We start from the raw sequence: 15,662 nt of genomic DNA, 5'->3' as shown, positions 1-15,662 counted from the left end.
ATGAATTCTAAAAGTTTCTAAGTATGTAATTTTTCGAACATATTGCATCAAGCACACCAAATCCTAGAAGAGTCAGAATTAGAAAAAAATAATTATTGATGTGTTTAAATATGATATACCTAAGTGCATTATTAAATGAATGATATAGTTAATTGCAGAAAGTTAAAAGAGTTTAGTGAATGATGAGATCGTTTAAGACTAGAGATAAATAATGAAGTACGGCCTCATCTTTGACCCGTAACATTCCTTAGAGGTGGAACGCAAGAAGTATAATAAATACTATCGGAGTTTATTCTCAGACAAAATAGATCAACTACATTCAGATAAGAGTCGAAAACGTCAGGAATCTTTTCAGTCCACGGAGCACTCCCCGCCCCCCACACACTATTTTCATGTTGCGTAGGGTCTGATCTTCGAAATCCTCAGCTTGCATCCATAGTCATGCCAAATAGTAAACTAAATACTCTTCCTCGCCAGTTTCTAACCTCTAGAACAGGATCTGCCGTCGATCCAATAACTTTTCATCATCTCACCTTCCACTCCACTTCTCTTCGTAAGCCGTTAGGAGAGAGTATACTTCAGTCTCAGTACATTGGAAGAGTAGAAGCTTCTTCCGCTTTTCCAACACGTTGGTTAGGACCATTGATAAGTAGTTCTTGACATCTTACCTCGAAAGATATTGGCCATTGTGTTGTTTGAGGAGTCAGACTCCTGTGGCATAATATAAGAGTCTATTTCAGGGTTCAAGGTAGACATACTGCGTACACGAAGTAAACAGAACGGATTCCATGTCCCATCAAGAATATAAATTAAGAAGTGATTACTGCTTACATGTTTATGTTTATTGTTGTTATTCCACTATTTAGTGATGATACCATCCTGATTGATGGTAATTCTAATATAATATATATGTGCTACGCCAAAATGATACCGAGCTGAAAGCTGAAATGGTCCGCGCTGAAAATAATATTCATATTACTTCTTTCATCTCTAGCCTAATCGACTTTATTAGTATTAATGTTTTTAATTTATTTTTATTGTCATCAACTGGTTTAGATGGTTTTGAAGATAAGTAAGGTGCATTTGAATCAGCCGTGATTTTTAAGTGAGGTCTAACTTTTTGTTGACGACAGATACATATTTGAAAATCATAAATCTTTTCAAGTGCAATTGACGACTGAGGCCAAATCTAAAGCATCTCAGACCTTGCCGATGCACACGGGGAAATCCATGATTAAAAAGACGTCTATCAATAGGGATAATTTGATTTGTATGATACTAGTCGACTGTTACCTCAAACACGTAATTTGAAGTTCCCTATACATTCTTATACCTAGAACAGGAATCTTCCACGTCGATCCATTAATCCTTTAATTTAACCCAGTCTACTCTTTTGAATTTTTTCCTTGTATCTATTTCTTGTATCCTCATATCAATAGAATTAACTTCTCCGATTGATCCATCCAGTTCAGTTTAGTCACAATTTTTAAAGCTTAACTTTATATTGTCTGTTAACATTGACATTTTAGAGAAGTAGTTGAGCCCTAAGCTAAAACGAATCCTTTAAAGTGACGTTAAAATGTTTATTTGCTGGAGTTTAAAAAAGAAAAAAATGTGTTTAAATTCTAAAATATCAAATTAGCTAATTAGTTATCCATCAACCTTACAACATGATTGCATGATTCCTAATTCCTAACAACGTATTTGAACTAAAGGAATCACAGCTGTTATGTTTAGAACGATCCAATAATGATGAGGACTGATTATTATCACAATTATATTATATTATATCATTAACTAATAAACCAATACATCCTTAGAATTAGGAACTCTCTTAAAATTCTTCTATATATTTATAACTAGTTATTTTATCACCATAAACGATATGATTTTTACTTTTACTCTTGAACAGGTCAGCAGATGCAATTTCAAACGGTCTTATTGGAGTCAAATCACAAAAAAAAAAGTGATTCCTTTGGTAACCTTTCATACATTTCCTACCTGACTGTACAATTTTTTGAATTTCCATATTCAGTTTCGGCTAGTAAACTATTTGTCTGGCTCTTTCCTTTCTTGATGTGAATAATGAAGATTTTCCCTTTTGGAATTGTCAATCCATTGTTATATAAAACAAAGCCTCCTTATGTGCTCAATTCAGGTAAATTTTAATTTAAGGGTTCTCTCCAAAATTACATTATGTTCAATTGAATTTACTAGGTCTTCTTCTTCTGGTTAACTTATTATAATCATTGCAATCCGTATTACTCCTTTCTATGGTAGTCAATCTCTTCTTTAAGATTTTCATTAACTTCTGATGTATCCAAGTCATTGGTCCACTACACGATCAAGCGGTACAAGTTTACCAGGAAATGCAAGGGAGATATTACTTCTACCGAGGTTTAACTCTTCAAAAGATTCCAAAAAATGTGGCAAATGATAGACAAAACTAATTACGAGCCTGGAATTGTAAATATTGCAATAGCATGCCACAGTGAAGATATACGAGAAGAAATTATAAATTTTGCCAAGGATCATCTTCAACAGAGTCTTCCAAGAGATGATTATACATCAGGGGTAGATTACATTTGAGACATGGAGTACCAACTTTAAAATTGCTAATCAATGAGTGTGTCACTATCAACAATAATGGTAAAAGAACACACACAAACTATTGGAATATGTTCTAATGTACCCGTTCCAGTGAATATGCTTCCGTGTGCCAACAGTGGCACGCGTGCCAATGACAAGGTATAGTACTTTTTAATTTAAAAAACAACTAATTGTCACTCTAAAACTCTAAGAAATGAACAAAATAAAAGTATGTTATGAAATTTGGATGTTTTGTAGGGGGAAAAATATATAAAACATGGGTTGCAATAAGTTCTATATGTATTATTTTTCTCTTTAACTATTTTTCATTATAATTCAATTTGAAATATTTTTCGGAAAAACCATGCGTAGGATGGTCAAAGAAAACCTGAGTAAGAAACCGTATCGTCTACAAAAGCAGCAGCTTCTTAGCGAAACCAAGATGGCCAAAAGGCAGACCTGGGTTAAGGTGCTTCTGATATTCATCCATTCTTGTAGACACGTTTCAATAATTTGGACTAACGAGAAGATCTCCTTCTCGGAGCTGGCTTACAACAGCCAAAACGGTAGGTGGCGGGGTCAGAGCCTTAGGGAGAAAGTCAATCAAGGTGCCTATCTGAATATGTTACATAGCCAAGTCCTTCACTGGATCCAGAAACAGCATTGGGAAGGGGTTTACTAACGTATAAGTCGAGAAAATGATAGTTGAACATGATCGACGAATTTATATACACGCAATCTAAGAAGTTGGGCGTCGTCTAGACCTTCAGTAAGTCCAAAAAGTTTGGGACGATAAAAGATCTTTCAAAGAGCCCCCGCTAAATCCGGAGGAGTAATAAAAAAAAACAGCGCATGCCAATTATCTCAAGTCCTGGGCCCATGCAAGAAATCTCGGGGATTTAGAAATGACTATCCAGAGTGGGTAGAAAGAGCCTTTTGAGGGTGGAGAGGCCACTTTTGACACCAACATTGCAAGAAGCCCATCTTCTCTTCTGCAAGGATCTTATAAATGAGTCTTTTTACTTCTTTTGAACTCTTTTGGCCCCCCTACAGCCCGGATGCCAACCCTCTACCATACATTTTGTGTGCACGTCGAGGGGAAGGCTTGGAGTGTCTTTCATACGAAAACTGTGATAAACAGTAGACCATACATAATCAATGGATGCTATGGCTTCCACCACCACCTGGAAGCCATCATTACCACTATGGGCGGCTACATTAATGATTAAGAGAGTTCATAGACACATCTATTTTTAGTATTAATTATATCGAAATTCTATTGTTAGCTAATAAACCTTGTTCAATTTTAAAATTTCAAGTATTTTAATGGACCACTTTGTATAATACATAAAAACAAATAACTCAACACATTATTTTGTGCATGTTTCTTGATTTCCAACTCAACATATGAAAGGTCGTATTCAAATACAGTTTTCTAAAGAACTACTCTTGACATAAAACGTCGTTACCTTTATTGTACCAAACAACCGTTTCTTAAAAAAGAAACATATCCAAGTCTAAAAATCATCTCGTAGTTACGCAAAACAGTCAATCATGTATGATAATTTTTTTTTTTTTTTTTGAATTGGTAACCTAAAGAATAAACTTTCTAGCTGTTGTCGTTATGATTTACCTCACCGAGTCGTATTGAATTTCTTTCAACAATATTCTATGTTTGATAGAACTTTTGTATGGGTTTAAAAAGACGGAGAGTAACCCTGAAGATTCATTCAAGAGTTTTAAATGTAAGTCCTTGTGGAACTCAGAGAAGAATGGGCATAAAAATTGGAGTAATTCTTGCCAATGCCATTATCAAAGTTGATCATAGCTGATCTAATGAACCGTCATGACACTTAAGCCGCTCTCTTCCACAACATTTTTCATATCGGCATGGTTACCATGTTAATTATCGGTTTCTTTTTTTACATGCCAAAAATACAAGAAAATTATTTAAAACAAGAGAAGGAATGTAGTTTAAAATGAAGCAAATTCAAGCGGATGCTTGTTAACCTGTAAATTGGATATCTTTGGAGGGGTACAAAAATAATCTTACACTTGAACTATATAATTTTTCAATAGGTTTGAATTTTTAAAGTAAGAAAAAGCCCACAAATTTGTTTTTTATATGCTGAATAGAAATGATAGTTTATTTATTGTAATTCTGTAGAAAGAATTAGGTACAACACTGCAAACGATGCAAACATCATGGACTTTAAAAATAACATGAAAAAAAAATAATATTAATAGTATGCATTTAAAAAGTACAGACGATTTGAAATTCCAAATAAAACAATTTCGTATCTCTCTTAAGGAGTGCTTTGAATGAAGGCTCTGATATTAAGAGTGGAGACACTTGGGCAATCAATCCAGTCAGAGTCGAGCTTGAAAACATTTGCTCTCACTTTTTGAATATCCGTGTTATCACAGATGATTTGACCCAAAGTACGGGTTCGGATATTATTGATTTGAGATTCCGTGAAAGAGCTAGCTTGGTTAGTGTGTGTAAAGAAATACCGATCTCCATTTTTCAAATTTTCAAACTGTTTTCCAAGTATACAGCTAAAGGTCTCTCCTAAGACAGAGCCTTCACTTGGATTCTCAGCAAGGCCAGCAGTGAACAAATCAATGTCATTAGGACTGTTGTAGAGTTTCTTCAAAATATCCCAGTTACTTTGTTTGATACTACCTGGTTTTTTATTCCAATCACAAAGAGGTTGAAGATCACAGTGCTGTCTCCAGAATCCATAAGTAGGAAGCCCATGATCTCTTCCTCTTTGAATGTTTCTTGCAATTAAATCCGATCCAAATGCTTTACCACCATTGAAGAGATGATTAGTGATATCATCAATGGCGAGACGATCATATGATTGGGAAGGCTGATGCAAAAGACCCAAAATAACTTCCTCAAGGCCTAATCCATCCTTTGCTTCATAGTGTTGCATATTGAAAAATGCATCCTTTGGAAAGAAGGAGGTATTGGAATCTGCAGCAGTGAGACCTATTCTTTGAATATCACCTTGAACCATAGAGTGTCCAAATCGGTATGCTGCAGTAGCAAATCCATTAGAGATAGCTGCATTGATTTTAGGATCGTATGTTGATTTAGAAGTCATTCTTAAACCAAAGCGATCCATTAACTTGGGACTGAAAAGGGATGAAAGATATTGTCCATAGACAACGTTTTGATTTTCAGCACCAACAATCCTGCGAGCCTCTTCGAATATGGTTTCTTTGTCCATGGTTGGGAATTCTTTCAAAATCTGATTGGCAATTCTGTTATGTTCACGGACAAACAAAGTGTGCATTGCTGCAAGTCCAGGAATCACAGTGGCTCTTACATCTCCTGCAATGTAATCACCTGCAGCATTCTTTGGGAGAAGTTCCTTCCCTGTTGCAGATTTTGTGGTCTTAAGAAGATAGTTATTGTCGTCTCGTAGACTGCGAAGGCGGGTGGAGTCGGATCCGTAGACATTTGAAGCGTCAACATAGCTGGTAATAATGTTGAATTGTTCTCGTGGTGAAGAGTCACAGTAATGCTCGGATCGAGTAAATTCGAGACAAGTTTGTGACACAGTGGAAAAGAAAGGATCATTGCTTGGAATACTTATAGCACTGCATCCTTCCTGGCTATTGTCAGTACAGCAATTGCTCACATGGGCTTCAGGTGTTAAAGACATGTCATGATCCAAATATTGGCCAAATTGTGTCAAAATGTGAGTAGCGAGAGTGTGAGGTACATTCATGTCAGGGTGAAAGGTGGAGCTGACCAATCTGGGATTAGGGAGTTCTCCTGGCTGGGCACATTTTGCGTCTCCTATTTATGTTAGAGAAAAAATTATATCATGATACTATTCATATTAATAAATGAACTGGGACTATTACTTACTTGGTGTAAAAAGACCCTTTGTTTTTGGAGTAGAAGCAGCATTTCCATAGCGAGCTTTCAATAAACGAATCAAAGGAGCACCGGTAGCCCCCAACTTGTGTTCTCCTTATTGTTGCAGGTGCCATCAATGGTTCTGAACTTGGAGTCAGTACTGGTGCAGGTACTGGTTGCTGTAGAGGAGCATGGAGCATCATCACGAAATTTTTCAGAGAGAAGATTCTTGACTTCCTCTTCGAAATTCTTAGTTTTCCTTCCCACACGCTCTAATTTGTTCATTGCATTCTTGAAAAGAGCATTTCTCTTTGACATTTGTAGGGAGCTGGATAAAATATAAATCAAAATATGATTGAAGTATAATTAGTTAGATGCTAAATAGACAATGCATTCACTGATTCAGACTATAACTTGGGTAAAAGTACTTACCTCTTCGTTACTTTCTTATAACGATTCCCAAGAGAGCAAAGGGCATCGCCTTCTGGAAAGTCAGAGAGTTCTTCTTCCGCCAATAAGATTGCATTCTTTGGAGTGAGGCCATGTACAGCTATTAAGTTGGTTATAAGAAGACAAGGAATCCAAAGCATTTTGCTGTCCTTTTTTTTTGTTTCAGTTTGATCCTTGTATGACAGAACTCGCTCTGAATGATATTCTTTCATACCCACCTTTTCTTTTTATAGGAGAGAGTCTTTGCTCAAGTGTGTAGAGCTTTCACATCCGATATGACTACAATAACCTTTTATACATCAGATACGGAACAGTTTCATATCAGATCCATTTGATCGACGAATAATTATTCGTAAATAATTAAGCCCTCTGTCCATTTTAATTACACTTTAAAATAAAAGTTGATTTTTTTCAGCTCAAGTTTTTAATTGTTGTCAATTGAGCTACGTTACTCCATTTTTTCTTTTTGATTGATCCCTAAAAATGCATTGACTTCAGAGACTGTCCTGAAGCCTCTTATAAATATAAGTAAATTTGATGTAGTCTTTCAGGGCAACGCATGATCATTTAACATTTAACAAAATAATTTACAAATGTTAATTAAAATAAGTCGAATTTTCCACACGGCTTTGATCGGGAGATAGTTACTTAATAAGGAGTATGAATATATCTTCAAACAGCTCAACTAAATTGGTTATTGAGATTAGTATTAAATTAAAAACTGAGTAATTGAGTGTCTTGCATCTGAACTCTCAAACTTTTGTCCCTGTCTTAGTTTCGACTTAGTGTCAAAACCAAAGTAACAACCGTAAAATGTTCCTTTTTTACAAAGAGAACAGCTCTCATTTTCAATCTTGGTTTTGACTGGATCTCGATCTCTTTCAGTTTTGATTTGAAGTTAGGAGGCATTCGATACAGTATTGGATCCATAAACAACACAAATTAGATTGGCCGTCTGCCCCTCCTTTTTACTTGGTCGTATTGATACTGAAGATTATATCAAATTTTCTTTTTTTTTACTTCCATTTTGGAACCTTGCAGCAAACCAAACACAAAATTAATTTGTACGCTTAACCTTTAATCATAATTGACACTTTTTTGATGGGATACATATATTCATCGTGAGATATTGCTCTCTAAAGAAATCTAGTGTAAAACGCCCAAAAACTTTTACATAACTTAATATTTATTATTACAGTAATAGAAAAATTTGTTTGTTATTTACTAACATTTGAATATTAAGTGATAATACCGATGATTGTGTTATTTTGATATACCTTACCCGACCAAGTTAAATTATAAAATAATTAAATTTAGGATATAATTGCAGGGGCATCTGTAGGATTATATACATATATATACTTTTTGGAGGGGAGCTTGGATTTAGCAATTTTTTGGAAAAAAAAAATAAAAACATTCTAAAATCAATTGCCATTCACAAAAAAATTGAACAAATGCTTATTTTTAGTCCCCATATTCTGTAAAATTTCATCATATAAAATATCAAGATTTTTAATAATTTTATCCGATACCGAATCGATGCAAATATTGGATATTTTGTCTGCTATATCAGATTTCCGATTTCCTTTCAATTTATCCACCCACATACTCCAAATACTTCAATTGGGATAGTTTTTAGAATTTAACCTCTGGAAGTCTGATTCTTACTAAGAGTGTGGTTGATGTAACAAAGCTCAATTTTAATTTTATATGAGTACCTTGTCCTTTCCTGATCAATTGATTAATGATTAGTCTACTTGTTCTTGAGAATGACTTGAGATGTATATTAAGCATGGATTTCTAAGTGTGAGTAACTTTGATACAAGACTACTTTGAAAGAAGTAAGGATTGAATAGGGTTCTCTTATAAAAATATAATCCAATGAACTCTCTACGAATTTATTAAATGATTATTTTGGCCTCAATCATCCTCCCTTAAGCAGTAAGTAATTCTTCTTTTAATATTTCTTTGTTGACTTTGGCATAAGTTATATTTTCTAAGCCAAGGGTTCTTCACCTCTGTTTCTCCAATTACCCATTTTTTTAGTGAGCCAATTCTTTATTTCCCACCACAGCATCAGTCTTTGAAAAATTTGATTTTACTCCATGCATTGTTTTGTTCGTAATTATAAACTTTTTGTTTTAATTGTTTTAATTAAGATATGGCAAGATATTTTATAAATAGAGAATGTTGTCATACTTCAAATAGGTAGACATTCTAAATGAGGCCCTCAACCTCAAATACAGGGTGTAACACGGAAATTTGGTGCTTCAGATTTTGGGATGTCAACAGGATATATGATTCCAAAATTGTGCAATGATTTTTACAGTGAAAAATACAAGATGAAGACATAAAAATTAGAATCTTTTCGAGGCTGTCTAACCTCAGTTATAAAACCATGACAATTTTGTAATTGACGTCATTCAAAAGACTGATAAAAGGCTTCAATTTGATGTTGGTTTTGTTTTTGTCCGATCAAAAACGTCCGAACAACAAGAAAAACAGGAGAGGGTGTGCGATTTCCTCCGCGCACAAGTCCATCTCCCACAAGAAGGACTTCACATTAGACGCTGCTCTGAAGAGAATACATTCTTGGCTGAATCAAGAGCTCAGTTCGAGAGAACCGTCAGGACCATACATCCATGCACAGGTCATGGTCTTCAGCGTCATGGTAACTGATATTTGTAGAAGTGAATTTGGCTTTTAAAATTTTCTAATTTTTGAATCCTCACACAATACATTCAAAGGTTTCACTTACGTAATGTTACGTCTACTCTATTTCTATCATTTTGTTCATCCATACAATCTTTTTCTGAGAGGGGGATTGAATGTATTTCGGGAAATTCATCACTCTATTTTGAAGGAGATCTTTATGTATGTGTAAGAATCTGTTGTGCTTTCTTGTAACTGCTATTACGTTCATGTGTTATCTCACAATCTTGTAATTCGGGATTTTCCGTCCTTTCTTTTGAAGCAGATCTTTCCATATTTTTTGGAATCTTTTGAACATTCTCGTCATTGCTTTTTGGTGGTTCATTAATATTAAAACCTTTATCGTTTTCTTGAAGAACTTCCTTTTCAAATTTTTAGGTATGTCTCCTATTGTTAGAACTGCCCACAAGGCCTGGAACTGTTTCAACAGTTTAAAAAAATCGAGTTTGAGTTATGAATTTAGGAAAATAGATTATATAAAATTGTTTGATGAATAAGTTGCTGAAATGATAATATGTTTAATTAGTAACTTTCAACGTATTATAGCAAATACTGATCAGTGTTATAGGTCGGATAAATTCACTCTCAAAAAACTATTCAAGACCCGATCCTAGCTAAAAATCATACTTTTTGTAAAAATTAAATATTTTATACACAATTATTTTATATACAAAAAATTCAATTACAAGTTGTTAAAACCAAGCGTTGTGTAATCCATAAATATTTAAATTGTCACTGAGGCATCATTGTCTTCCTTTGTTTATCAAATCAACGTGAACCCCGGGTTGCCTAATCCTTATAGTTATAGAAAATTTTGACATGAAATTTTTGATACAAAAAGTAGTAAACATTTTAGGAAAGTGTTTGTTGAGATATATTTCTATTGTAAAAAATGAGTTTTTAATTTTATTTTATTAAATGTCATAGTCTAACATTTCCTTCAATTAATTAACATGTTTATGATACATTATTAGTTTCAATATTCAGTTCACATCATTTATTCAGACTCAAACACAATGGAGGAGACTTGGTACATCCCATTTTTAATATATATATATATCATATTCAACTTTTTTTTTCTAATTTCATCTTATACTTTGATTATCAATCAGATTAAATAGTAAAGAATTATTTTTTTTTTCTATTTCTGTAAATGTTTTATTTGTTTATCTTATATATGTGATTACAAGTATTTACTTTATGCTGACAAACTGTAATAAAAATTAAAATAAATGCTTGAATATAACAAATGGCTGTTTTTACATGTTTATTCCTGTTGTAACATGTCTCACCCTACCCTGTACCATGTTCTTGTATATCAAGTGTCCTACTTTCAAAAACACCAATAAATGGCTATTAATTATTGTACTACATCCAAAATACTTTGGAATTATTTGTCTTAGATTACTACCTATGTCATGTTAATTAGTAATACACATTTTTATCTCCGACATACCGGTAGTTGCATAAATACGCGGACTAATTTTTAAAAACTTATATCTCGAGGTTCCGTAACCGAAAAAAAAATTCTAGCACAAGTAACTCTGTAAATCTTTTGGCTTTGTTTTTGTTTTTCTTACTTGCATCAAACAAAGTCGTTTACGATGAATGACGAGGCCAAACTTCATATGGCTGCCACTCTCCTCCGCGCTGGTAGGTCTGTCAAGGAGATAATCAAGGACACTGGAATATCAAGTACTACTGGGTTCAAGGTCCAGAAGCTTGTCACGGAGGGAAAAGATCTGAAAGACCTGCCCATACCTCTGGAATGACTCAGGATTGGCTCGCTGCCAACATGCCATTTTGGAACAAAAACAAAAACTTAAACTAACTTTTAAATACGAGTGCTACCATCTTAACGTGGAGGTCGGAACCTTTTCGGACAACCATCGATTATTTCCATTTCCTGTATTATATGAGGGGAGGCTAGATGCTAGATACAAAACATCTGCCAAATTTTATGACTATGACTACATTATTATTATTTCTCATAGAGTTCTACATTAAAATCTGAACACTTTGTATTCTTAAACTTCAACAAGATGTAGTTGATTGATTAACTATAGAATTTCAACAAATTTAATGGTGTAAATGGATCTGAGTGAGCTCTCATAATCATTAATGTAGGCGCCCTTGGCGGCAATGATGAGTTCCGGGCGGTACACCTAGCATCTACTGCAGATTTTGTCCTCTCTCATGGCGTCCCAGTGATGCCTGACAGTGGGAGGACTTCCCCTCGACTTACACCCAAAAGGTGTAGTCAAGGGAAACTCAAAAGTGTCTTGCAACGGAAGAGATGAGTATCTTTCATTGCTAGGTCAAAATGTCTTCTCCACTCTTACAAGGGTCTTTCCACTCACTTTTTTTGATAGATCTCTGGACAGTCTGGTGTCAAATCCGGAGATCTCTTGCATGGGGACTCATGGATTTGAGGGGATTGGCCTGGGCTATTTTTTTACCCTTTTCAGGTCCAGTTTGGTCTTTTTTGATAGATCCCTTATTTTTCTCCAACGTTTGGGACAGCGTAGATGGTGGTCCTGGAGACGCCCAACTCCTTGGAGTACACGAATGAAAATTCGATTATCACGTTAAAGTGTCATTTTCTCAAATTGTACTTAAGCTAGAAAGCTTTTGATTTTAAAAATAATCATTAAATACTTGAACTGAAAAAAATCAACTTGTGTTTTAAAGTGTAAGTAAATTGGACAAGGGGACGCTGGTGCATCTAGGCCATTAGTCTAAAACATGAAAAAAGCAGGAGCCAACAATTTTGAATTACAAATGTATAATGCATATTGCACGGGACAAACCAATAATTTTTCACATATTTTTGGAAATAAAAGTGAGTCATTCATAATTTCCCTTTTTTTTTTAAATGTAACCTCAATATATAAAAAATGGAACTTGTAATAAAAACTTAGTTTAATCAAGTCGCAACCTTTATTTTAAATCTTACAATTGAATTTGGAATTACTTCCATACCATTTTAAATAAATTAAAACAAAGTTTAAATAATATCAATCCTTCAAATATTCATCTTTTAGCTTTCTAATTGATGAAATAATAATTATTCGTCGATCAAATGGATCTGATATGAAACTGTCCCTTATCTGATGTATAAAAGGTTATTGTAGTCATATCGGAGTGAAAGCTCTACACACTTGAGCAAAGACTCACTCCTATAAAAGAAAAGGTGGGAATGAAAGAATATCATTCAGAGCGAGTTCTGGCATACAAGGATCAAACTTAAACAAACAAAAAAAAGACAGCAAAATGCTTTGGATTCCCTGTCTTCTTATAACCAACTTAATAGCTGTACATGGCCTCACTCCAAAGAATGCAATCTTATTGGCGGAAGAAGAACTCTCTGACTTTCCAGAAGGCGATGCCCTTTGCTCTCTTGGGAATCGTTATAAGAAAGTAACGAAGAGGTAAGTACTTTTACCCAAGTTATAGTCTGAATGCATTGTCTATTTAGCATCAAACTAATTATACTTCAATCCTATTTTGATTTATATTTTATCCAGCTCCCTACAAATGTCAAAGAGAAATGCTCTTTTCAAGAATGCAATGAACAAATTAGAGCGTGTGGGAAGGAAAACTAAGAATTTCGAAGAGGAAGTCAAGAATCTTCTCTCTGAAAAATTTCGTGATGATGCTCCATGCTCCTCTACAGCAACCAGTACCTGCACCAAGACTGACTCCAAGTTCAGAACCATTGATGGCACCTGCAACAATAAGGAGAACACAAGTTGGGGTGCTACCGGTGCTCCTTTGATTCGTTTATTGAAAGCTCGCTATGGAAATGCTGCTTCTACTCCAAAAACAAAGGGTCTTTTTACACCAAGTAAGTACAACCGCCCAATTCATTCATCAATATGAATAGTATCATGATAGAATTTTTCTCTAACATAAATAGGGGACGCAAAATGTGCCCAGCCAGGAGAACTCCCTAATCCAAGATTGGTCAGCTCCACCTTTCACCCTGACATGAATGTACCTCACACTCTCGCTACTCACATTTTGACACAATTTGGCCAATATTTGGATCATGACATGTCTTTAACACCTGAAGCCCATGTGAGCAATTGCTGTACTGACAATAGCCAGGAAGGATGCAGTGCTATAAGTATTCCAAGCAATGATCCTTTCTTTTCCACTGTGTCACAAACTTGTCTCGAATTTACTCGATCCGAGCATTACTGTGACTCTTCACCACGAGAACAATTCAACATTATTACCAGCTATGTTGACGCTTCAAATGTCTACGGATCCGACTCCACCCGCCTTCGCAGTCTACGAGACGACAATAACTATCTTCTTAAGACCACAAAATCTGCAACAGGGAAGGAACTTCTCCCAAAGAATGCTGCAGGTGATTACATTGCAGGAGATGTAAGAGCCACTGTGATTCCTGGACTTGCAGCAATGCACACTTTGTTTGTCCGTGAACATAACAGAATTGCCAATCAGATTTTGAAAGAATTCCCAACCATGGACAAAGAAACCATATTCGAAGAGGCTCGCAGGATTGTTGGTGCTGAAAATCAAAACGTTGTCTATGGACAATATCTTTCATCCCTTTTCAGTCCCAAGTTAATGGATCGCTTTGGTTTAAGAATGACTTCTAAATCAAGATACGATTCTAAAATCAATGCAGCTATCTCTAATGGATTTGCTACTGCAGCCTACCGATTTGGACACTCTATGGTTCAAGGTGATATTCAAAGAATAGGTCTCACTGCTGCAGATTCCAATACCTCCTTCTTTCCAAAGGATGCATTTTTCAATATGCAACACTATGAAGCAAAGGATGGATTAGGCCTTGAGGAAGTTATTTTGGGTCTTTTGCATCAGCCTTCACAATCATATGATCGTCTCGCCATTGATGATATCACTAATCATCTCTTCAATGGTGGTAAAGCATTTGGATCGGATTTAATTGCAAGAAACATTCAAAGAGGAAGAGATCATGGGCTTCCTACTTATGGATTCTGGAGACAGCACTGTGATCTTCAACCTCTTTGTGATTGGAATAAAAAACCAGGTAGTATCAAACAAAGTAACTGGGATATTTTGAAGAAACTCTACAACAGTCCTAATGACATTGATTTGTTCACTGCTGGCCTTGCTGAGAATCCAAGTGAAGGCTCTGTCTTAGGAGAGACCTTTAGCTGTATACTTGGAAAACAGTTTGAAAATTTGAAAAATGGAGATCGGTATTTCTTTACACACACTAACCAAGCTAGTTCCTTCACGGAATCTCAAATCAATAATATCCGAACCCGTACTTTGGGTCAAATCATCTGTGATAACACGGATATTCAAAAAGTAAGAGCAAATGTTTTCAAGCTCGACTCTGACTGGATTGATTGCCCAAGTGTCTCCACTCTTAATATCAGAACCTTCATTCAAAGCACTCCTTAAGAGAGATACGAAATTGTTTTATTTGGAATTTCAAATCGTCTGTACTTTTAAAATGCATACAAATTTTTTGTCATGTTATCTTTAAAGCCAATAATGTTTTCATTATTTGCAGTGTTGTACCTAATTCTTTCTACAGAATTTAAATAAATAAACTATCATTTCTATTCAGCATACATATAAGAACACTTTTTTACGTACTTGAATTAAGTATTATTCTTTATTTTAAAAATTCAAACGTGTTAGATCTATAGTTTTTGAAGCAATATTTGTCAAAAGTGATATCTACAGTTTATGAAAATGACATAGATCAAGTGGAATCCTTTTTGTAGTTGCCAGATTAATAGTATTTCGTTCCAGATCTTGTAAACAATCATCGTATACTTCTATAAGACTAAGGAGTTTCATAAAAAGACAGCTAATCCCTTTCTTCTCAACATGAATACTTATACACTCTTCTATAAAAGTAATTTTCACGTCATGACGTCTCAATATCTTTTATTATCAATGTTACCAATTAACCGATTTTTATCAGGTTCAGTTTGCCTTAAATACTGCGGCTCCTAAGGACTTTGTCACTTATTTGAATTAATATCAATTATAGTACTCA

At 34.8% G+C, this 15,662-nt stretch overlaps 2 protein-coding genes across 2 annotated transcripts; one reads left to right on the top strand and one right to left on the bottom strand.

Moving 5' to 3' along the window:
* Positions 1-4,717: 4,717 nt before the first annotated feature.
* LOC121123239 (peroxidase mlt-7) lies at positions 4,718-7,063 on the bottom strand. The gene is made up of 3 exons (XM_040718366.2): positions 6,899-7,063; positions 6,476-6,794; positions 4,718-6,403 (listed from the first exon to the last, which is right to left on the bottom strand). Exon 3 carries the CDS (start codon positions 6,330-6,332, stop codon positions 4,896-4,898), a length of 1,437 nt encoding a protein of 478 aa, XP_040574300.1. The 5' UTR covers positions 6,333-6,403; positions 6,476-6,794; positions 6,899-7,063; the 3' UTR covers positions 4,718-4,895.
* Positions 7,064-12,841: 5,778 nt separating this feature from the next.
* LOC121123115 (salivary peroxidase/catechol oxidase) lies at positions 12,842-15,228 on the top strand. Its single transcript, XM_040718225.2, has 3 exons — positions 12,842-13,059; positions 13,156-13,475; positions 13,548-15,228. Exons 1-3 carry the CDS (start codon positions 12,902-12,904, stop codon positions 15,053-15,055), a joined length of 1,986 nt encoding a protein of 661 aa, XP_040574159.1. The 5' UTR covers positions 12,842-12,901; the 3' UTR covers positions 15,056-15,228.
* Positions 15,229-15,662: the final 434 nt, after the last annotated feature.

This window comes from Lepeophtheirus salmonis, chromosome 8, assembly GCF_016086655.4.
Source record: "Lepeophtheirus salmonis chromosome 8, UVic_Lsal_1.4, whole genome shotgun sequence".
NCBI lineage: Eukaryota > Metazoa > Arthropoda > Copepoda > Siphonostomatoida > Caligidae > Lepeophtheirus > Lepeophtheirus salmonis.
The sequence above is the reverse complement of the archived record's forward strand: the minus strand, read 5'-3'. Positions and strand labels throughout refer to the sequence as shown.